This window comes from Arachis ipaensis, chromosome B07 (assembly GCF_000816755.2).
Source record: "Arachis ipaensis cultivar K30076 chromosome B07, Araip1.1, whole genome shotgun sequence".
NCBI classification, from domain to species: Eukaryota; Viridiplantae; Streptophyta; class Magnoliopsida; order Fabales; family Fabaceae; genus Arachis; species Arachis ipaensis.
In genome coordinates this window covers 14,620,639-14,645,235 of record NC_029791.2, presented here as the reverse complement: position 1 = coordinate 14,645,235, position 24,597 = coordinate 14,620,639, and the positions used below count along the sequence as shown (strand labels likewise).

Below are 24,597 nucleotides of genomic sequence, written 5' to 3'. Positions count from 1 at the left end.
TGGAGCTCTGCTGTTCCTCGAGTATTAATGCAAAGTACTATTGTTTTCTTATTCAATTCAAGCTTATTCCTATTCTAAGATATTTGCTTGCACTTCAACATGATGAATGTGATGATCCGTGACACTCATCACTATCCTCAACCTATGAACGCGTGCCTGACAACCACTTCCATTCTACCTTAGATTGAGCGTATATCTCTTAGCCTCCATTCCGAAGGATCGGAGTCTTCGTGGTATAAGCTAGAATTATTGGCAGAATTCTTGAGATCCGAAAAGTCTAAACCTTGTCTGTGGTATTCCGAGTAGGATCTGGGATAGGATGACTGTGACGAGCTTCAAACTCGCGAGTGCTGGGCATAGTGACAGACGCAAAATGATCAACGAATCCTATTTCAACATGAGTGAGAACCGACAGATGATTAGCCGTGCGATGACAACGCATTTGGACCATTTTCACTGAGAGGACGGGAGGTAGCCATTGACGACGGTGATACCCAACATATAGCTTTCCATGGAAAGGAATATGAATGATTGGATGAAGGCAGTAGAAAAGCAGAGATTCAGAAGGAACAAAGCATCTCCATACGCTTATCTAAAACTCCTACCAATGAATTACATAAGTATCTCTATCTTATTTTATATGTTATTTATATTTTAATTACTAAAACCCCATCACCATTTGAATCTGCCTTACTGAGATTTACAAGATGACCATAGCTTGCTTCAAGACGACAATCTCCGTGGGATCGACCCTTACTCATGTAAGGTTTATTACTTGGACGACCCAGTGCACTTGCTGGTTAGTTGTGCAAAGTTGTGAAGAAGAATTGAGATTATGAACGTGCGTACCAAGTTTTTTGGCACTATTGAGATCACAATTTCGTGCACCAGATGCAAATTAAGAATAGAGCCCTTTTACAATATAGGAGAGGTGTCAAGGAGTTCTTAGATTTTACCTTTAGTCATAAAAAGGATGATAAGATATATTGTTCGTGTTTTAAATGCAATAATTGCCTTAGAAAATCTCGTGAGCAAGTAGATTTTGATCTTCTAAGTCATGGCATAGTGAGAAATTATACAATTTGTTACCACCATGGAGAATCGCTACAAGATGAGTCACCCTATTCAAGTTCATTTGATAGTGAGGATGATTATATGGATAAAGATGACATGAAAAATATGTTAAGGGATCATTTTGGAGTTTGGGATATAGAAGAGGATATTGAAGAACCTAATGAAGAGCATATAGAAGAGGATATAGGAGAACCTTATGAAGAGCATGTAGAAGAACCTAATGAAGATGCAGCAAAGTTTTACAAACTTTTGGATGATTCTGAGAAAGAACTATATCCAGGATGTACGTAATTTTCAAAGCTCTCATTTTTTATGAGATTATTCCATATTAAATGTCTTGGTGGATGGAGTAATAAATCATTTTCTATGTTACTTGAGTTATTGAATGGTTCCTTTCCAAAAGGGGTACAACTACCGGCATCTTACTATGAAGCTAGGAAGATTATTCGAGATCTTGGCTTGGATTATGAGAAAATAGATGCTTGTATTAATGATTGTATGCTATTCTGGAAAGATCATGATAAGAAAGAAACTTGTGATCATTGTGGTGCTTCAAGGTGAAAGTTTGAGGAGAAAGATGGAAAGATAAAAAAAATTCCTATAAATGTTCTCCGTTACTTTCGAATAACTCCAAGGCTTAAAAGGTTATATATGTCAACGAAGACAGCATTTGATATGATATGGCATGATGCAAAGCGAATTGATGATGGGTATTTACGTTATCCAACTGACTCAGAAGCATGGAAATCATTTGATGAGTTACATAAGTCCTTTTCTGATGAACCTAGAAATGTAAGGCTTGGATTAGCAAGTGATGGGTTTAACCCCTTTGAAAATATGAGTACTAAATATAGTATTTGGCCTGTGGTACTTATACCATATAACTTGCCACCTTGGAAATACATGAAGGATTCTTATCTGATGTTATCATTGCTTATACCGGGTTCAAAATCTCTAGGAAAGGCAATAGATACATATCTAAGGCCTTTAATTGAAGAATTAAAAGAATTATGGAATATAGGAGTTGATACCTTTGATGCATATGAAAAAAAATTTCAAAATGCGTGCAGCTATATTATGGACAGTAAATGACTTTCCAGCATATGGAGATCTATCTGGATGGAATACGAGAGGGGCACTTCGTTACCCCACTTGTAATGTTGAGACTCAATCTAAGTTTCTTACTAATGGAAAAAAATTTTGCTTCCTAGGTCATCGACGCTTCTTGCCAATTAGACATAGATGGCGACGTGAAAAAGAATTGTTTGATGGCACAAAAGAACTTAGGCGTCTTCCCAAGCAACTCTCTAGTGATGATATTCTTCAACAAGTTTTTAGCTTAGAAGGGTTAGTAGTTAGTAATCATAAAGATATTAAAAAAAGGAAGAGAAGTGCAGTAGGAAAAGAAATGGTAAGTTCCCATCCATGGTTGAAAAAAAGCATCTTCTTTGAATTGCCATATTAGAGGACTTTATTGTTGCATCATAATTTAGATGTCATGCACATAGAGAAGAATATATGTGACAATGTTCTTGGGAAATTGATGGATATTCCAGGAAAAACAAAAAACAATTTAAATTCTCGTTTGGATATGAAAGAGTTAGGCATAAAGAAAGATTTGCATCCTATTAGAGAGGGAGAAAAGGTGTTGTCATTACCTGATGCTATTTATAAATTGAATAATAAAGAAAGAAGGAGTTTGTGTGAATTTTTGCAAAATGTCAAAGTACCAGATGGATATTCTTCAAATATTAGGAGATGTATTAACCTAAAAGAGAAAAAGATTTATGGCTTAAAGACTCATGATTGTCATGTTCTTCTAGAGTGCTTCCTTTCGATTATTTTACGGGGTCTTTTCTCATCACATGATGTGCATAGTGCATTAATAGGACTTTGCAGTTTTTTCAAGGAGTTATGCTCAAAAGTTCTAACAGTGAAAAATCTTGAAAAGATTGAAGAACAAATCATTATCACACTTTGCAAGCTGGAAATGATATTTCTGCCTTCATTTTTTGATGTCATGATCCATTTACCTATCCATTTGGCAAGTGAGGCGAAGACTGCAGGACCGGTCCATTATCGATGGATGTATCCTATTGAGAGGTAAATATTATTTTATCATGTAATTTTTTAGATAAAATGTTCAATAAATTCCTTTACTTATATATTGTCCCTTTTTGAACAAAGCTATTTATGTAGCTTAAAAGCTTATGTCGTAATCGAACTCATCCAGAAGGTTTAATTGCTGAAGGATATCTTGCAAATGAATGCTTATTATTTTGCTCAAGATACTTTAATGGTATTGAAACAAAGCATAATCGAATTGGAAGAAATTGGGATGGCGCAATAACTCATGGTTATAAAGTTGAAACAAAGGATAAAGTATTACCAATTTTCAAGCAAAATGGAAGACCTACAAGAATTGTAAAGTGACAAGAAGATTGAGTCTAGAAGAAATAAAGCAATCCCATCTTTATATTTTGAAGAACTGTGATCAAGTTACTTCTTTCATATGGTAAGCATAGTTGTATTTGGATAATATTTAGCTTTTATTTTAGAAGTATTGCTTGAAACTTATTGGCCTTTATAAATGCAGCAAACATAAAAAAATATTAGAAAAAGAGAACCCAAGAAATGTTCAAAAACGACATGATCAAGAATTTTCAGATTAGTTTGAAAGTCATGTAAGTCCTAAATATGGATGAAATATTACATACTACTTTTTAATCAGGTTACATACTACTTTTTAAAGTCATGTAAGAATTTTTTTTTAACTATATCTTTTCTTTTTCAAATCAGGTTACATCTTTGTACAACGAAAAAGATGAACAAGTAACCCATCAACTTTTATATTTAGCAAGAGGTCCAGCAAGAGAAGCCATATGCTATAAAGGATACAAAGCAAACGGTTTTATCTTCCACACAAAAGATTGTAAGAATCATAGAAAAATTCAAAGTAGCGGAGTTATGGTAAAGCTAAATTGTGGAAAGGAGTATTATGGAGTCATTGAGAATATTGTGGAGTTATCATATATGAATGATAAAAAAGTTGTAATATTCAAATGCTTATGGTGGGATATGGACAATTATGGTAGAGGAGTGAAAGTAAATGAATATGGTGTCATCCTGGTAAATAAAGGTCGCACTTTGAAAACAAAAGAAGTATTTGTTATGGCATGTCAATCTGAGCAAGTATTCTATGTTGACGATATTTGTAACTCCAATTGGCAATGTGTTATAAAAGTAACACCACGTGACTATTTTAGTATGCCTTTAGAAGAGGAGGAGGAGGAGGAAGTGGCTGATGATATGTTTGATGAATAAATAGAGTAATAGATAGATTTTCTTTTTCTACTTGAAACCTTTTCTAATAGAAATTAATTGCAGTTATGTTTTTAGGATTTTAATGTTTCTATTTAAAATTTTTATTGAAATTTTTCGATGTGCCGTTGTTAGTTTTAATAATGAATATGATTTGTTGATTTAGCCAAAGGCCTCAAAGCTTGTTAATAGTGTTACTGCTAGAAGAAATAAAGGGATTTAGAGTCTTGTATCTAGAGGAAATTTAGCTCGATCAAGTCACTTACAACAAGCTGATTTTCTTTCTAATAATAATAGAGTGCATGGAAAAAAAGCAAGTTTATCAAGTCACTAACAAGTTAGAAGGACATTTGACTCCCTTTCTAATGATGAGGGAGTGCATGGAAAAAAAGCAAGTTCATCAAGTCACTCACAAGTTAGAAGGACATTTGACTCCCTTTCTAATAATGATGGAGTGCATGGAAAAAAAGCAAGTTCATCAAGTCACTCACAACTTAGAAGACAATTTGACTCCCTTTCTAATGATAATATAGTGGATGAAAAAGAATTCGAATCCGATATATTCTTTAGCATTCTTTAATTTCATTAGTCTCTTTTGGATATTTATTATATGGTGGATTTAGTTTTCTAACATAAAAATATTAATAGCATGACTAATTTTATTTGTATGTCTTCTTTCTAACATTAATGCTATACCATAAACTTTGAAGCTAGTGACTACAATCAGAAAAATATTAATGGTATACCATATAGATTTAAAGGGTGATAGGGTGTGAGAAGAGAAGAGAAAGGCAGTAATTAAAAACTAAAGGAGGGGCCAGGGGCATAGGTCAGGGGTGGGTGCGTGCAGTGCAGTGCAGGGTGTGACAAAGACAAGCTCTTTATTATTATTTTCCCCACTAAATTCTAAGCTACAGAGGTGAGTCTTATACACTAGTATATTATTATATATCTGGCTAACTAGGAACCCTGCTTATGCCATCTAGTCTATGTATAATGTATGCTTCTTTTGTCCTTTTCCTATACTAGTTATTTTTTTGTCCTCTAAATTAAAATCCACTGTTTTCTTTGTATTTTCTCCAGTTGTTGTCTAAATAAATTCCTTGTATTGAACAATGTATAGACTAGAATTTAACATGTTGTGCCAACTTGGACTTAATGTCTGATTTATCAAAGACTAATATATGCCTGAAAAAATAACATCTTGCTCCTATTATCGCACTGATTTAAACAGCTTTTGTTGCACCGAAAAAAAAAAGTGAGAGGACCTACACGCAATCTTGAGTTAGCAAAGTTACTAGCTGGAAAAAGACTTGACATAAACTGGAGAATGAATAGGCCAGTTGGTCCAAATACAAAGTTGTTCAAATCAAGATGTACTGTTCTAGTTCGTGAAGTGAAGAATGCACCACTAAAGGTTAAAGAATGGGCTGATATCAAAATAGAGAACAAAATAAAGATGTTTGACCTAGTTTTGGTAATATTCATGTTCTCCTTATTATGTTTTCACTTATTTTTTTTTTATTTTTATGTCTATGAACTCAAACTAATAGTATATGTTATGTTCTCTTAAGACATACTTCAAAGTTGAAGGTCGAAAGCATTTAGTATGGGATCAAATGAATTCTTCTTACCGGAGTTATCGACATCTACTAAAGAAAAGGTATTTTGAACCTTATGATAACCCTGAAATTGCTCGAGCCAATATACCATTGGAAATGGAAAAAGAGGATTGGGATTACCTTGTGAATCTTTGGATTGATAAAGGCTAGCAGGTTTGTACTTCACATGACATAATAATTGTTAATTGACTTAGATTTAACTAGCCTCTTTTATCACATGTTATGACATATTTTGTTAATTATTAGAAAATAAGTCAACAAAACAAGATGAGTCGAGCTGCAAATAGTATTATCCATACCACTGGTGCTAAGGGAGCCCAACAAAGAGCTGAAGAGGCAGTATCTAAATTTTACTAATTTATAGACTTAATTTAAAGATATTTATTAGTTACTATATTTATAAGATATGTTATTTGTGGCTACAGTTTGAGCAAACAGGACAAGAAATTGACCATCTTCGCTTTTGGGAGCTTACGCATACCCGTGCTAATGGACAAGCTTGCAATGAAGAAACTCAAGAAAAACTTGTAAGATATGTTATCACATGTTGTGAGTTTTGTTTATTACTTTGATAACTTCTCAAAATTATTTCTTCCTTCTTTGATAACTTGTGTAATTGTTTAAATAATTTCTACAAAAGATAGAATCATTAAAAAATTAGTTGTGCTTTATCGGAAGTACTAGTATCTTAGGAGCTGTTTCTGCTTCAGATTTTATTGTGAAAGTCTTGAAAAGTTGTATTTGTTTTGTCCTTAGTTTATATATGTTAAATTTTCTGCTTGTTAAAGAAGCTTCTGATTTTGGTTTTAGCTTCAGTTGTACTGAATGTGAAAGAGATTTATATTATTATAACTTATGTGAGAAACTTTTTATGGCATTAAGTGGTAGTTATAAAGAAGTATTTTTCTTTATTTTTTATTTTATTTTTATTCACTCTATTTGTTGGGATTCATGAGTATCTGGGTCTATCAATTTAGTTTTATGATAATTGTATGAATGGGATACATGTTAAGTGTTTTGTTTTGATTTGGGAAGTAGTAGTGATTTTGAATGTTTAATTGTTTACTGTCCTCATTCATAGGATATAAAACACTTAATTCGAGTGTCTGTCTGGCACTTAATGTTGCTAATTGGTTTATTTATGGTGAATAGTTCAATTCTTTAACATTCCCCCGACAAAAAAAAAATCATTGTTAGTCTGTAATGCAGGACCAGTGTATAATTTAAGAGGATTCTCACTACCCAGTCAAAATGAATTTTGATGTTGAAATGTTCTGGTGAATGTCGATATTTATGAAATTCAACATTTAGGGAAAAAGTGTTTAAATGGACTATGAAGTCTTGAAAAGTTCTGTTATGCAATGAAAAAATTGAATTAATTAGGCATTAATTTTTACAGTAAGCATTTTATATTTATGTTTACATATATTTTTATTGATTTTATTAGGTTGATTTGATCCCATTTAGGATTTACTTAAGGAATTATCATCTCAAATAAATGAAGGAACATTAGAGATGAATGAACATGAGGTGATGGTAGAAGTATTTGGATCTGAACGACATGGACGAGTTCGTGGTTATGGGGCTGGCGTGACACCTACACAGTTATGGGGTCCTAATTCATTCATATTTTCTGATCTCCAAACAAAGCTTTAATGTGCAGAAAAAATATGAAGACTCTAAAATAGAGGTGAAAGATTTGAAGAAAAAGGTAGATCATATAGCAAGAATACTTGAGCAACTATTGGATGGAAGGTTGCCTATAGTTCAAAGTGATAACAATCCTACTTCACTTGATTAATGCTCAAGACTTTGATGAGTTTATGTGTGATTCATATAGCACTATACAAAAAAGAACATTAATATGATATTATGATATTGAGTATTAGTTTTGGTACTTAGTGTTATATCTCACCTAATGCTGTCAAAGGTCTAGCACACTCAAACGACACAACTCAATTTTCCCAAGAAAGATCCCACCTAGATCACATTAGAGACCCACCTAGATCGGCCAGAAAGCAAACGTTTCCACCTCTTCGTGCGCATTTTCAGTATATATGTGGAATAAAACGTGACCTATCAACGTGCCTGATAAGGTAAGCATCACTCCACCAACACACTTCCTGCGCGGTAATCAACCGAAAGACGTGCTCAATGGAAGAGGAGGCAGAAAAGAAACCAGCTTTGGAGGTATGCGGAGTTGAATAACCCCGTATAAGGTAAACATTTATGTCTCCTCACTGACCTGTATTGACTAGTGTCACACTTGTTTGTAGGACGGATTGGTGGCGGCGGCTCTGTTGAAGGTGAACGCCACGATGGATGCACTGAACAGGAACATTGTGAGACTGCTTGAGGTATATATGATCATCGTCTATCTGCATGCATACTCTATTTGCCCTTAGATTGGCCATCCCCCACTTCGGTCTGACCCAGATCTGTCTTTGCTTTCCCAGTTTCTCGAGAAAGAGCACTCTTAGGTGGACGTATTCACTGATGACCTTAGGAAAGCACTCGGCCAGGTTGACGAGTACCTGAACAAGTACTTCAGGACGGGAGGGGAGCCTAGGACGAGGACCGTGGGTGCTGGGTCCCAGGTCACCGCAGCCATGCCGAAAAGCAGCGCTCAAAGGAGGGGAGAACGGAGCTCAGCGGCGGATGTCGACATCATCGACCTAACTGCGGGACCCGCAAGGGACGCATGGCAAGACCCGGAAGTGGGGGTACAATGGCTTAATTCAGATTCAAATTGAAATAAAAAAAATATTGTGTACAGTAAGACTTATAAGTGATTAATGAGTAAAGAAACCAATTGTATATTTCAAAAAAAGGGGTTGTTGTTCATTAGACCACTTTTGTTCATATATTTTTATTGGGAGTGACAAGAATTTCAGTTCTTTTATTGGACTAATAAACTCTTTTGTTATTAACTAAACATGAATATAAAGTGAAATTATGAAATATCAATAAGTTATATTCACGTTCAATTAAAAAATATGTCTAATTGATGTTATTAAAAAAATTTAACTAATTTATTTATCACCAATATGAGAACATTCTTTTATAAATTGGACGCAATATTAATTTAACAATTGATATCTTTACGTAATGGTCTATTAATATATTAACAGAAATTATGTCCATAGTTACTTTCAAATATACATAATACTAATTTTATCTACAAATTTTTTTATATATTTAGTTAAAATATATTTTGAAGGTTACCAAATAAAAAAAATTATAAAAAATATATTAATTTTAACTAAAATATTAAACAACATAACTATGCCAGATTTTATACATTAATTTTTAAAGTCAAATTCTATATCAATATAACTAATTAGGTTATCTACATAATAAGTAAATTAAATTTTCTCATTAATATATACTAATCTATTTGAAAACAAGTTATATCTAAATACAATAAAATAGATTACGTACACAACTCGCGCGTCGTGCGAGCTTTATACTAGTTCGCTATGTATAAAGTTATTAGTCACTCTTTTGATTAGAGAAGATTGGTTTTGTGTTTTGGGTATCTTCTCTTTATATTTTGGATGTATATTGGAACTTGGTTTTGGGTGGAGTATCACAGATTACCACTTTATATCTCTGTGTGAGATATTTGGTTTGGGTAGAGTAGTTATCCGTTTAGGATATCTTTAGAAGAGATTTGGTTAAGGTGGAGTAGCGTCATCAATTACCACTTTGTATCTCATTAGAGATTTGGTTAGGATAGAATAGTTACTTATAATTTTGTAATTTTGTTATATCATATTTTTTTAGTAAATATTTAGTATTCATTTATATCAATTACGTAAATTCGCACTTTCGCTTGTACGCTCCATTTTCTAACCACTTTAACCACCTAAATTCAAAATCCAAATTTAAAATCCATATCCATACATAAATGAAGAAAATTAAGGTACTGATGATAAACTTTAATTTTATCTATACCAAACATTTTGAGCATTCCATAGGGATTAGTAGGGTTTGAACAAAAAGAAATTTAGTATATAATTGTCCTAAGATTTATATATGTTTTGATTGATTATAATATTTCTACGCATATTTATTCATTCTTTTGATATGAAGCAAATTAAACTAAGGACACCATAGACTAAGATCAGTAGCCGAGATGAAGTACAGGAAAATAGATAAAATAAAATTGCAGAGTAACGTAGGAAGACTTTCTACAAACGTGTCCTCGTCAGGCGAAAAAAAAGAAAGAAGACCACTATGACATGTGTCATGCGTTTTTAGAAGCATATTTCCCTCAAAAGCCACCGTCAACATAAAGAGGACAACCCCGTAAGCAAAAGCTATGCCAAACACTATCTTACCAGCGACATAGCACCACCAAAAAATATAGTATTCTTTTTTTATATTAGGTCTGGAGAAGGCATGGATGCGGTGGGCCTCGCCTAAGATTGCACATGTCAAGAAGGCGAAGAAGGAGAAGGTGTAAGAGATAACGAGGATGTTGGTGCAACCAAGATTTGAGTGCTTGGTGGTCCATAGCAAACCCATTAAAGCCCCCTAATGCGAGGAATGAGTTCATCTTTACCATTCCCTTCACAATATCAGATGGAGTAGGAACCATTTTTTCAAACTCTTTTTCAAGTAAGTGCGTAAGATCTGCTATGTGTAATAAGTGATTTGGTTTTAAATCTTAGGGTTTGGAAACATTTTCCTCATCGTCCGACAATAATGCCATGCAATAGAATGTAGTTTTAACAAACTAATACGGTTTCTTTGGAAGCAAAAATAATATCAAGATGATTGTAGTTCAATTAAGGAGCGAGAATGATGTATCTGCTTATTCCTACTCCTAATTAGTCATCTTAATTTTTAAACAAAGAAGAAAAAATTATGCTTGTATTACTATAATATTTAAAAAAAAAATAAAAAATAATTAACCAAAACAACCATCAGTTATCTTATTTAACATTTATTGATTATCACTAGAATAATTGTGTAATTTTAGATGTAATAAATATGTAATTATAAATATTATATATATAAAATTATGAATATTATGTTATACAGTTTTATTATACATTCAAATTTTGTTGACAATCAAATTCAATCAAATTGGCCAAAACTTAACAAAACCGACTCTCATTACACGCAATGTGTATACACACAATTTAAAGGTTTTGTATCCATACAATTTCTGCATCAGTGGCTGCTAATGCACGGTATTCACCCTTAATATTGGAAGGGCCGGTAGATGTGTGTTTCCTACTAGACCAAGACATAAAATTTGAACCAAGATACACTCCATAGCCACATGTGAATCTGCGATCGTCCAAATCTAACCCGCAATTAGAGTTTGCAAAAGCAAACAAGTGCAGATTAGCACTAGGATGAAAATAATGCCTTACTTGATCGTACCTACTAAGTATAATAGGTGCCGTAATTTTTTTTATTTGTTTGGTATTAGTATTTGATAATTTCTATCGATTAATTATATATTGGTAAAACAATATTAGTGGCTTAATAAGTCTTTTATTTTAATCTATAAAGTATAATATATACAAGCACTTTATTAAGTTGTTATGTTCATGTGTTAAATATATTTTGAACACCACATATGTTTAATATTTGTCTGATATGCATGCCTTTTATATGATTTTTTTAAATAAATAATTTAATCATTTTAATTACTAAAATAAATAATTATTTTCACATATTTTTATTTGTTAAACACATGTAATCATATTCGGCATCGAGGCTTATATTTAGGATTGATCTATCTTTACCATTGAAAAGTTCGGGTTTTACTCAATCATAACACACGTTTTGCATTCTTGGATTATTTATTCGAAGAAATTAGTTCAATATTGCCTATTTTAGATTTTATATAATTAATAATTAAAAACTTTCTGTGGCTTCTCTTTACAGATATACAGCTGACAGGTCAAGAGATGATGGATCTTACTCTTTTAGAAATTGAAAAGATTCTTAAATCCTACAAGAGTTTAAAAGAGATTTCATCCATGTAATTTCCAAACATCGACCTATCCTCACAGCAGTTGTTTTAGTCGGGGGTTAACAGGTTGATATTAGACTAATTGCACTATGATAAACATAGGCTTAGCGCAGAACTAGCTGACTCTTTGACAAAGCTAACCAATGAACAAGAAAAGGTATTTGACACCATCATGGCAGCTATGAACAACGGACAAGGTGATGCGTTATTTCTATATGGTTATGGCGGCACTAGAAAGACATTTGTTTGGAAGACTCTAATTACTGCGATCAGGTCGAAAGGGCAAATTGTTCTATTGGTTGCCTCGAGTGAAAACGCATTCCTGTTATTACCTGGTGGAAGAACATCACATTTGTGGTTTGCAATCCTAATCAACCTGGATGAATTCTCAACATGCAATATAAAGCAAAATAGTGCTTTGGCAGATTTGATTATAAAGGCCAAGCTTATTATATGGAATGAAACTCCGATGGTAAATAGACTTTGCATTAAAGTCCTTGATAGGATGATGAGAGACCTATTGAGATTCAATAATCCAGAAAGCCCTGACTAGCCATTCGGAGGAAAAACTATTGTATTTGGGAGTGATTTTTGACAAATACTACCGATGATACCTAAAGGTAGTAGACAAGATATTGTAAACGCAACAATAAACTCATCTCTCCCGTGGAATAGTTGCAAGCTTTTGGCACTAACAAAGAACATGAGACTCAGAGTTGAGGTTGATGATGACAGCAACAATAATCTTAGATTGCTTGCTGAATGGATTCTTGCAATAGGAGATGGTAAATGTAGAACATCGATTGAGGGGATAGACAATATTCAAATTTCTGACGATAATCTTATTGAAAAGTAGGATGACCGTATCCTTGAAATTTGCAAAGCAACATACCCTGAATTGTTCAAGTGTTCCAATAGCACACATTAAATACAAAACCAATTTTGCACCTATACTCCAAATGGTGGATGAAATAAATAGTTTCATGATGAGCCTGAATCCTAGAGAAGCCAAAATTATTATAGTTCTAATACGACATGTCAAAATGAGGCGAACAACGATATGTTGGCATCAGTACATACACCAGAATTTCTTAACACTATCAGATGCTTTGGGAATCCTAACCATAAGTTAACACTCAAAGTAGAAACCCCGATTATGTTGTTAATGAATATAGACCACTCTGCAGGTCTATGTAATGGTACTAGGTTAGTGGTGACTAAATTGGAGAACCACATCATCGAAGCAAGAAGCCTAACAGAGAACGACACATAGTAGAAAGTCTTTATTTCACGTATGACGCTAACTCCATCTGATCATAGGATACCATTCAAATTCCAAAAGAGACAATTTTCTGTCATGGTTTTCTATGCTATGTTAATTAGCAAGAGCCAAGGACAATCATTATAAAATGTCAGATTGGTTTTGAAGAAACCTGTCTTCACACATGGACAGTTGTACGTGGCTGTATCCAGGGTTACTCATAGGAGGAGGCTCAAGGTTTTAATATGTCATGATGATCATCAAAAGAAGAAAACAAATAATATGGTATACAAAGAGGTGTTTCAAAACATAGATTAAATTGAATCTGCATACCAATTAAAGGTAAAGCACCCATTTGGTTGCATTTAACTTATTATTTACCCATCCTTATTAAATATTTTATTAATGTGATATTAGATTGTTCAGCTTAGAATTAAGTGATTACAATCACATATGAATTGTAGGATATATTTATATAACTGGCAGGACTTATTCCACGAAGATTTACAATGCTTATATTATTAATGAAATCTTTCAACACACGACAAATTAGTTGTGAATGACCACTTGGGGCCAAATTAACAACTTATTAAGTTATTTATAAAATCATTATTGATTCCAATTTTTTTTTATTTTATAGGCACAGTTAGATGCATTAAATTTGTCAATCATTATCCAAGACATAGGCACCTGGCTTTCCATGTCACAAGCTGTTGTTTTATGGTATTGAAGAATTAACTGAGAGGTCATCACGCATTCACATTCCCTTTGCGTAGTTAATTTTATTTCAAGATTTGTTATCATCCATGCAAATAAATGACATTTGTTTTTCATTTGGCATTAAGAAGTTTTTGCACTTCTTACCACCTCATATCACAAGGTTTAGAAAAAGGCGATATCCCTACAATGGTTCTAATCAATTGTGTGGTCAACATAGCACTTTTAACACACTTATGTTCTCATAGTCTTAATAACAGTTTCTTGATCATTATCAACAATTACTTCCTTTACAATTTCCATAAGATTGGCAGAAACTAATCTACTATTTTTCAATACTATCAACAAAGTAAATTAAATGTACAAATTAATCATGGAATACAAAAAACAAGACTTTCTATTTTCACAAGTTATTAGGACAGGGGTTAACCTCAAATATTCCGTACGACGCCTACAATTTTTAATAAAGGCGGAGCCCACCCAACCGTGACTAGGTATCTTACATATAGTGAAACTCCAAATCTTCGCATGCCAAACTGGAAATTGGCAAACAATACAAATTACATTATTTCACTCAATACAAACTTAACAAACCAAAATTCTTTGGTCAAATTGTAAAGATAGTACCTTAACACCTATTTCTTATGTATAAGAACCCTTTGTATCCTTGGTGCAATCGATGTCTATGAATATGCCATCAACCATTCTTTCAAACGTGTCAATCCTAAAAAATTAAACATTTCATGAATGTTTATTTGCCTATGTTGATTTGCCAATCACAAACAACAACATCAAATGCAAAATTAATTTACTTAGCAAATTCTCTGAATTTTAAACCTTACGACAATACAAATTTAGGCTTCCCATCTCGATATCCAGTATACGGAGCTTAGTGTCCTTCACAAAACAAAAAAGCATCACCATCGACAAGATGGAGTTCAAAGAAAAATAAATCAGAGGAAATAAAAAAAAATAGAGTATATATAGTAGACTACATTAACCCAAATTTGAGCTTACCTTCAATGAACATACACCCCAATTCTTTGGCGAAGTCCGGCACACTTAGCAAAATTCCCGACGAGCTCATTGATTTAGCTCAACACAAGATATGATTATCCACCATAAATGGGAGACAAATTAAAAAAAAGCTACAAACATAACTAAATAGTAACAAACGGCTATGTACTAATGAAAATGGGAAGCTCAGTTTCTATTAGAGGAGATTTTAAGTTGGGTTTATGTATTAACTTGCCAATCAATCCAACCTGTTCAACTCACGGTGAAGCTGAAGCAATAAATCCATTTGCCGATTCCACTCTATTTGGTATAAGAAAAAAAGCTTCCCACTTTCATGTGTTGGTTTTTGTTAGGTAGGATTATTAATTATTGCACACCGTTACAGCTAGCTCATAAATATACCCGTGACATGTGGTTTATAATTAGGAAGCTTATTAATCATCTTATTTTTACAATGATCATAAAAAAGTTTAAAATGTGACTTATCTTTATGAAGCCTCATTTTTATTACTCACATTTTTATCTTTACAATGGCTTAAGTCAGATTCAAATTGAAACAAAAAAAATATTGTGTACAGTAAGATTTATAAGTGATTAATGAGTAAGGAAACTAATTGTATATTTCAAAAAAAAGGGTTGTTATTCATAAGACCACTTTTGTTCATATATTTTTATTAGGAGTGACAGGAAATTCAGTTCTTTTATTGGACTAATAAACTCTTTTATTATTAACTAAACATGAATATAGAGAGAAATTATGAAATATCAATAAATATTATATTTACGTTCAATTAAAAAATATGTCTAATTGATGTTATTAAAAAATTTAACTAATTTATTTATCACCAATATGAGAGCATTCTTTTATAAATTGGACGCAATATTAATTTAACAATTGATATCTTTACGTAATGGTCTATTAATATATTAAGAGAAATTATGTCCATAGTTACTTTCAAATATACATAATACTAATTTCACCTATAATTTTTTTTATATATTTAGTTAAAATATATTTTGAAGGTTATCAAATGAAAAAAATTATAAAAAATATATTAATTTTAACTAAAATATTAAACAATATAATTATGCCGGGTTTTATACATTAATTTTTAAAGTCAAATTCTATATCAATATAACTAATTAGGTTATCTACATACTAAGTAAATTAAATTTTCTCATTAATATATACTAATTTATTTTAAAACAAGTTATATCTGAATACAATAAAATAGATTACGTACACAACTCGCGCATCATGCGGTCTTTATACTAGTTCGTTATGTATACCAAGTCATTAGTCACTCTTTTGATTAGAGAAGATTAGTTTTGTGTTTTGGGTATCTTCTCTTTATATTTTGGATGTATATTGGGACTTGGTTTTGGGTGGAGTATCACAGATTATCACTTTGTATCTCTGTGAGAGATATTTGGTTTGGGTAGAGTAGTTATCCGTTTATGATATCTTTAGAAGAGATTTAGTTAAGGTGGAGTAGCGTCATCAATTATCACTTTGTATTTGTTTCGAGGGTTACCTGAAACTGTAGGTCGATCTCGGACGAGATTTTCTGTGCTGATCGAAGATGACGTGTCCGGTTTGTGCGTGGTGGCCGGAGCTGTCATATTCGACTTGTTGGACTAGCAATGTTGCTGATCCTCTGTAATGGGAGGGTGGTGGTACCTACAAGTGACTCCGATGCTTAAGTTAGCAAGGGTATTAAGTAGGTTTTTAGTAGAATCAGAGTGTGAGTTATACTTGGGTGCTCCAGTGTATTTATAATGGTGTGGAGTAACCTTTCTAGAGATAAGATAGTTATCTTATCTTATCTTTGAGTGAAGTCATCTTATCTTTAAGAGGAACTGCCTTTATCTTTCTGGGCTTTGGCTACTTTAGATTGGGCTGTGTTCGTTTGTTTTGGGCCTGCTTTGGGCTCCTCTGGCGATTTGGCCGAGCACTTGGAGAAAAGGTCGGATAGTCCTGACCTGAAGAGGTCGGTTGGCTTGTCTTCGATCATCTCGGGTCGGACATCTCGATCCAGGGTATGAACAGTGCCCCTGCTCGAGTGCGGTCTTCCTTTTGAGGTCGAGTCCTTAGTTTCGGGACTTCAATCCTTCTCTGGTGAAGCCGAGCTCGAGCATCGTCGATTTCTTCTTGTAGAGCTTCCCCCTGAGTGTGGAACGTTTTATTTTTTATTCTTTTTTAATTTTTGAAAACGTGCGTTCCTTGCCTTGGGAACGCGCGAGGGTTTTAAATGCTCCTTAACTTCCTCCTTTGCCGTTTCTTTTGCTTCCCACTCTTTACTTCCTTTCAAAATTTTTCAAAGAGTTTCGTTTCTCCCTTTCTTGTTTCACTGCAACCTTTCTTCCTTTTGCGAGTTCTCTATTTTTCGGTTGCTCCCCAGCTTTCACATCTCCGTGCCTTCTATCTTCCTGCTTTCGGAAGTGATTTGTTGGTGTGGGCCCTTCGTTCTACGAGCAATTTTCCGTCTCTTTCTTCTACATGTTAGTTTTCGTCTTTTTCTTCCCGTGATTTGTCCTTTCACGCTTGCCTATAAGAAAGTTTTGATCTTTGCTTGAATTCTTGTTAGAAAGTTTGAATCTTTTCTGCCTATGTCATGCATCTTGATCAAATGTGTGTTCTGAGGGTTTATTTAATGACTTTCTGTGTCTCCTGTTAGTTAAAGTTTTGAATGTTTGGTACTTGTTGCTTCTTCTTGGTTTGCGCTTTTGATGATTTCCCTTTTGAAATGCTGAACCTGTTTGATCCTGAGAAAGGTTGTGCCCTTGACAATTACCTCCTTTGCATGCTTTGATGTTTGATTTTTCTGACAGATTGTAAGGGTAATGACTTTGGTAGTTTTTGTGTTTTTTGTGGAATGTCGCTGTCGAAGGAAGGTTGCTTGATCAATTTTAGGTCGTAGTTTTTTCCTGAAACCTTACTTTGTTAACTGCCTCCAAAGGATGCCCCTGGGCCTTGGTGTGAGTCTTGGGGTCTCATTTTGCTGTTTGTGTGTTTTAGCCCGAGTTGCATCCATATTTGTCCGAGATGTTTTGGTTAGTAATCCATTTTCTTTTTCTTACTATAGGACTAGTTGACCCATGTCGTCTCGCAAAAACATTGTTGAGACCTCCTCCAAAGTTCTCGAGGGCATGTCGGACTCGCTGGACTCCCTCGTGTTGCTGTGTGTCTCTGTGGTAAATTCTGAGTATTGTGTAGAGCTGAGAAAACGTCACAGGATTCGTAGTAGACCAGAACAAGAGAAAGATTACGAACTAATAACGCCTGATTCCGATGAGAGGGTTTGTTTCCCGACCTCGGTTCAGGGGAGAGAGCATCCCTTTTTTTATGCCTATGACTATTTTTTCAGCCAGCTGAAAATCACTTTTCCTTTTACTTCTTTTGAGACTAATTTATTGTGGTCGTGCAATGTATCTTCGTCCCAGCTTCACCCGAATTCGTGGGGCTTTATCAAGATATTTCAATTACTTTTCCAAGAGTTGGATATCACACCTTCTCAAACTCTCTTTCTTTATCTCTTTGTTTTGACTAAGCCCGGGACTACCAAAAAGAAAGCTTCTTGGGTTTCTTTTAGGTCTTCCCAAGGGCACAAAGTGTTTTCTATGTACGATGAGTCTTTTAGGGATTTTAAGAACTATTTCTTCAAGGTACGAGCTGTTGAAGGAGCTCGGCCTTTCATTTTAGATGAGAATGGCAAGCCCAGCTTTCCTTTAGAGTGGCAAAAGAATGTAGTGGTATCTAGATATACCTGGGAGATGTTGGATGAAGTCGAGCAAGCCTTTGTAACTGTGTTGGAAGAGACCTGGGGGCAGCCTCCCCATCTTGATACAAAGAAATTTCTAGTAAATCCCTCACTTCTCCGAGCTAAGCTGGGTAGTGGTCGACTTCTTTCACGTCTTGTTGTACTTGTTTATTTTGTCGAGTTTATTCCCTTTCCTTCCACTTTGTAACTCGGTTTCTTGTTGCGTATTTTCAGGGATGATTAAAAACAATGACTCCATGAAGGCCTTTAAGAAGGCGAGAAAAGCCACAGCTACCCAGAGCATTTCGGCTAAGGGGGCTGGGGAGGGATCTTCCCAAGTTCTTCCTAACAAGCTGGTATCAAGCACTTCTGGGCCGAGGAAGATGATTCCTACTCCTCAAGTCCATTTGGTTGATCCTCCCCAGACCTCTGCTGTTACCTTTTCCCCTACTGCCATCCCTCCTTCGAAGAGACAAAGGACTGTGGAGCCTTTCAATCTGGATGCCCCCAACTTTGATGCTGTCAGGTTTGTTGATCAACAAATTGCTCCTTATGGTGTTATTCCTACTGACGATGTATCCATTCTTCGTCATTTGGACTTCATTACTCGGAGCAGTTTAAAGATGGCACACATGGGGGCAGCATTATTTTGGACTGCCCAGGATGTTCCAATTCACACGACAAAGGCCTTTATACAGGAGGCCAAGTCGGAATATGACAGGATCAAGGGGTTAAAGGAGGAGCTCGAGGTGAAGGTGGCTAAGCTGGAAAAAGAGTTGGAGGGTGAGAAGACTCGGGCTACTGCCTTGGCGGCTTCGGCAAAGTTGGCTGAGGATATGGCGCTGAAGCATAAGGAGAGCTATGTCACAACTTATGGGGAGATGATGGATCTTAGGGCGAGTTTGGAGTCTGTTCGAGCTGACTATGCCGTGCTCCAGGGTCATCTTGTAGGCAGTGTAAACGCTGCTTATGAGAATTTGAAGGATCAAGTTCGAGTTCTTGCGCCCGAGCTCGACCTTGCCCTTTTTAGCTTGGACAACATTGTAAAAGATGGTAAGATTTTCCCTGATGACCCTGATGATGATGATGATGTCGACCCTCCTCCTGCACTATCTACCAAAGCCTCTGTTGCCCCGCCTTCCTCAACTCTGGCAGCTGAAGTCGGTCAGCCTGAGTCTGATCCTGACGTCCAGATCCTGAACCGGGATGATGGAACGGTAGATACGGTACCCCTTCAGACTCGTCCTCCTTCACCCTGGGATGCTGCGACTGGGAAGTCTTTGGATCCTCTATAATTATTTCTGATGTATTATGTATAGCCCGGTCTTTGTGGGCTTTTGAACTCTTTATTTTGTAATTGGTGGTTTATTCTGACTTTGGATATTTTGGTTGCTTTTCTGTTAGCAACTTTATTTTTAGAAAAACAAAGTAGTTTCTCAGGCTCTTGGGGTCAGCTTCAAGCGACCTCTTGAGTCTGTTTGTTATAACAACCTTGTTTCTTTGGGATATGCTTGTCGGTTGCTTGCTTTAGCGCTTTCTAGGAATCTTCAAGGTGTTGGAATCTTGTCTTCCGACCTCTTTCGATTGCCTTTGTACTTTAATACTTGTAGATTTGAGGTTATGGCTTTCTGGGTCCGATCTGGAGTCCCTTATGGCGCATATCTTTTGTCGATCGATGTCTTTGCGAACAAATTTTCTTTTTATAATTTTGTAGCTTTGGTCCGACTTCTTCATCTCGGTTTGTCTGCAGTTATTTCTAGTAATCCATTTTATTTGGACCTTGTCAGGTCTCTTTTATGGATTACTTTTTATAACTTTTGTGGGTTTGTTGGGCCGACTTCCTCATGCCAATCCTTTCTAAGTTATTTCTAGTAATCCATTTTATTTGGATCTTTGTCAGATCTCTTTTATGGATTACTTTTTATAACTTTGTGATTTTGTTGGGCCGATTTCATCATGTCGGTCCCTTCTTAGTTATTTCTAGTAATCCATTTTATTTTGATCTTTGTCAGATCTCTTTTATGGATTACTTTTTATAACTTTGTGATTTTGTTGGGCCGACTTCATCATGTCGGTCCCTTCTAAGTTATTTCTAGTAATCCATTTTATTTGGATCTTTGTCAGATCTCTTTTATGGATTACTTTTTATAACTTTGTGATTTTGTTGGGCCGACTTTATCATGTCGGTCCCTTCTAAGTTATTTCTAGTAATCCTCTTTTTTAGGGCTGGCCAGGCTTCTTTCTAGGGATTTACTTTTTATAAATTTTGTTTGTTGTGGTCGACTGGTCCGACTTCTTAACGTCGGTCTGTCTTTAAGTTATTTTTAGCAATCCATTTTTATTAAGACCTCGCCAGTTCCTTTCTTATGGATCACTTTTGATAACTTCTTGCATTTAATCTGTTTTGTCGCTTTTCATCTTTACCGATTTTGTAGAAATTGAATTTGATCCTCGCTTGGTCGACCTTTGATGAATTCACTTTTCATCTTCGTTGGTCTTTATCGTGATCGAGCAGTGAGTTTAATTTTCACTTTTTGCCGACCTGTAGCTTTATAATCGGACGATGAATTTCGCGTTTCAGATTAATGCGTCTTGGTAAAGAGGATTTGTAGAGAATCTAAAAAAACTTTATTCAAGATAGAAAATATGCAAATATATACATGTGGGCGTTTTCTCTTCTAAGTTGGGTAGTTTGTAGATCTTGGCTTGGCGCCTCATTAAAAAATCTTTTCAGGAAAAAGAGTGCACCTTATCCTAAGATTTTTATTACCTCTAGCTATAATACCTTCTTAGGTTGTAGGCGTGCCATGACCTTGGAAGCTCTTGCCCTTCGAGTTCGGACAGCCTGTAGTAGCCCTTTTCCAGTATTTCTATAACTCGGTAGGGTCCTTTCTAATTTGCTGCCAGCTTTCCTTCTCCAGGTCGAGTTGTTCCGATATCATTTCGGATTAGGATGAGGTTGTTCTCAGCAAAACCTCACGGCACTACCTTTTGATTGTATCTTGAAGCCATTCGACGTTTTAATGCCTCTTCCCTGATCCGAGCTCTTTCTTAGATTTCTGGAAGTAGGTCAAGTTCTTCCCTTTAAAGTTGGGAGTTGGCCTCTTGGTACACGAAATTGTGATCTCACACTTTTCTCACAACTTCGCGTAACTAACCAGCAAGTGCACTGGGTCGTCCAAGTAATACCTTACGTGAGTAAGGGTCGATCCCACGGAGATTGTCGGCTTGAAGCAAGCTATGGTCATCCTTGTAAATCTCAGTCAGGCGGATTAAATTGGTTATGAGGTTTTGATAATTAAGATATAAATAAAACATAAAATAAAGATAGAGTTACTTATGTGAATTCATTGGTGGGAATTTCAGATAAGCGTCTGGAGATGCTTTGTTGCTTCTGAACCTCTGCTTTCCTATTGTCTTCTTCCAACCATGCGTTACCTCCTTCCATGGCAAGTTGTATGATCCTCTCGGATGAAAACAAATCCATGTACGATTTTTGTACGGCTAATCAACTATCAGATTTCTCGTCTCGGATGAAAAATACCATGTACAGCTACCGCACGGCTAATCATCTGTCGGCTCCCGCTAGTGTTGGAATAGGACCATTGTCCTTTTTCACACTGTCACTTGCGCCCAACATTCGCAGGTTTGAAGCTCTTTACAGTCATCCCTTCCCGGATCCTACTCAGAATACCACAGACAAGGTTTAGACTTTCCGGATCCCGGATCCTACTCAGAATACCACAGACAAGGTTTAGACTTTCCGGATCCCAGGAATGCTGCCAATGGTTCAAGCCTATACCACGAAGATACTAATCTCACGGACTCGGTCCGTGTATTAGATATCCAAGAGAATATACTCCAGCTGGCGTCCAATGACAACATTGAACATCATGTAGACCGCTTTGTGGTTGTCAGGCACGCGGATCTTGGCTAAGCGAGTAACTAAGATTGGGTGATTGTCATGGGTCACCCCTTCATTCTGACCTAACTGAATTAAGAACAAGAGTATATCTTGGAGAAGAAGTAGGTATGAATTGAAAGAAAAATAATAGTACTTGCATTAATTCATGAAGAACAGCAGAGCTCCACACCTTAATCTATGGGGTGTAGAAACTCCACCGTTGAAAATACATAAGTGAAAGAGGGTTAGGCATGGCTGAGTGGCCAGCCTCCCAACGTGTACAATAGCATCCAAGTCTAAGGACTAAACGTCCAAAGATGTAAAATAAATCTCTAAAAGTAGTTTTTATACTAAACTAGTTACTAGTGTTTACAGAAAATGAGTAACTAAGTGCAGATAGTGCAGAAATCCACTTCCGGGGCCCACTTGGTGTGTGCATGGGGCTGAGAATTGAAGCTTTTTCGTGCTTACGCTGTTTCTGGAGTTAAACGCCAGCTTTAGTGCTAGTTTGGGCGTTTAACTCCAATTCTGGTGCCAGTTTGGGCGTTTTACGTCAGAAATTTTAGGCTGACTTTGAACGCCAATTTGGGCCATCAAATCTCGGGCAAAGTATAAACTATTATATATTGCTGGAAAGCCCAGGATGTCTACTTTCCAACACAATTGAGATCTTGCCAATTGAGGTTCTGTAGCTCCAGAAAATCCATTTCAAGTGCAGCAGGGTCAGAATCCAACAGCATCTGCAGTCCTTTCTCAGCCTCTGAATCAGATTTTTGCTCAGGTCCCTCAATTTCAGCCAGAAAATACCTGAAATCACAGAAAAAGACAGAAACTCATAGTAAAGTCCAAAAATGTTATTTTTGAATAAAAACTAATAAAAATATAATAAAAAGTAATTAAAACATACTAAAAACTATGTAAAAACAGTGCCAAAAAGGGTATAAGTTATCCGCTCATCATAACATCAAACTTAAATTGACTTGCTGGATGCAGCTTGTATTCCAGTCAAACTTTGAGAAATCATATTGACTTGCTGAGTCAATATTTTGTTCTGAGCCAATATGGCATTCAGAGTATCAACCTCAAGAACTCTTTTCTTCTGAGTCATCCCATTATTCACAGAATTTCTTTCAGAAGTGTACATGAACTGGTTATTTGCAACCATGTCAATGAGTTCCTAGGCTTCTACAGGCGTCTTCTTCAGATGAAGGGATCCACCAGCAGAATGGTCCAATGACATCTTGGACAATTCAGATAGACCATCATAGAATATACATAAGATTCTCCATTCTGAAAACATGTCAGAATGACAATTTCTGATCAATTGCTTGTATCTTTCCCAAGCTTCATAGAGGGATTCACCTTCCTTCTATCTGAAGGTTTGGACTTCTACTCTAAGCTTGCTCAATTTTTGAGGTGGAAAGAACTTGGCCAAGAAAATATTGACTAACTTTTCCCAAGAGTTCAGGCTTTTTTTAGGTTGTGAGTCCAACCATGTCCTAGCTCTGTCTCTTACAACAAAAGGAAAAAGCATAAGTCTGTAGACCTCAAGATTAACCCCATTGGTCTTAACAGTGTCACAGATTTGCAAGAATTTAGCTAAAAATTGATGAGGATCTTCCAATATTCTTGTAAGAACAACTTCGACTAGGACTTGGACTTTCCTGAGACTTCTCCTTCGATTCCCTTCGATTTCGTGTTGAGAGACCTCTCTTGGAATGTCTTGAAAAGCTTTTTCTTCTTCTGTACCGGCTTGGGTTGTTGTTACCACCTCTATGTTCCTTCTACGAACCACTGAAAAAACGTGGGAAAAGACTGAAGATACCTTCTTCGTAGAGTTAAGGATGTTAACCTCGTTTGTTGAAACTCGAATTCGGAGTTAATCAAAGAGATTACGTCGTCTTAACGTTCAAAGTACCTGAAAG

The 24,597-nt window shown here is 35.5% G+C and overlaps 2 protein-coding genes across 2 annotated transcripts in view; both read left to right on the top strand.

Moving 5' to 3' along the window:
• Nucleotides 1-2,212, top strand: part of LOC110264875 — a 44,805-nt gene extending 42,593 nt beyond the window's left edge. Inside the window, exon 2 of the mRNA XM_021107366.1 lies at nt 892-2,212. Coding sequence (XP_020963025.1) covers nt 892-1,365 — 474 coding nt within the window. The 3' untranslated portion in view covers nt 1,366-2,212. The remainder of the gene's footprint in view (nt 1-891) is intronic.
• LOC110264480 lies at nt 5,591-7,902 on the top strand. The gene is made up of 4 exons (XM_021106667.1): nt 5,591-5,872; nt 5,970-6,356; nt 6,443-6,544; nt 7,485-7,902. Exons 2-4 carry the CDS (start codon nt 6,285-6,287, stop codon nt 7,671-7,673), a joined length of 363 nt encoding a protein of 120 aa, XP_020962326.1. The 5' UTR covers nt 5,591-5,872; nt 5,970-6,284; the 3' UTR covers nt 7,674-7,902.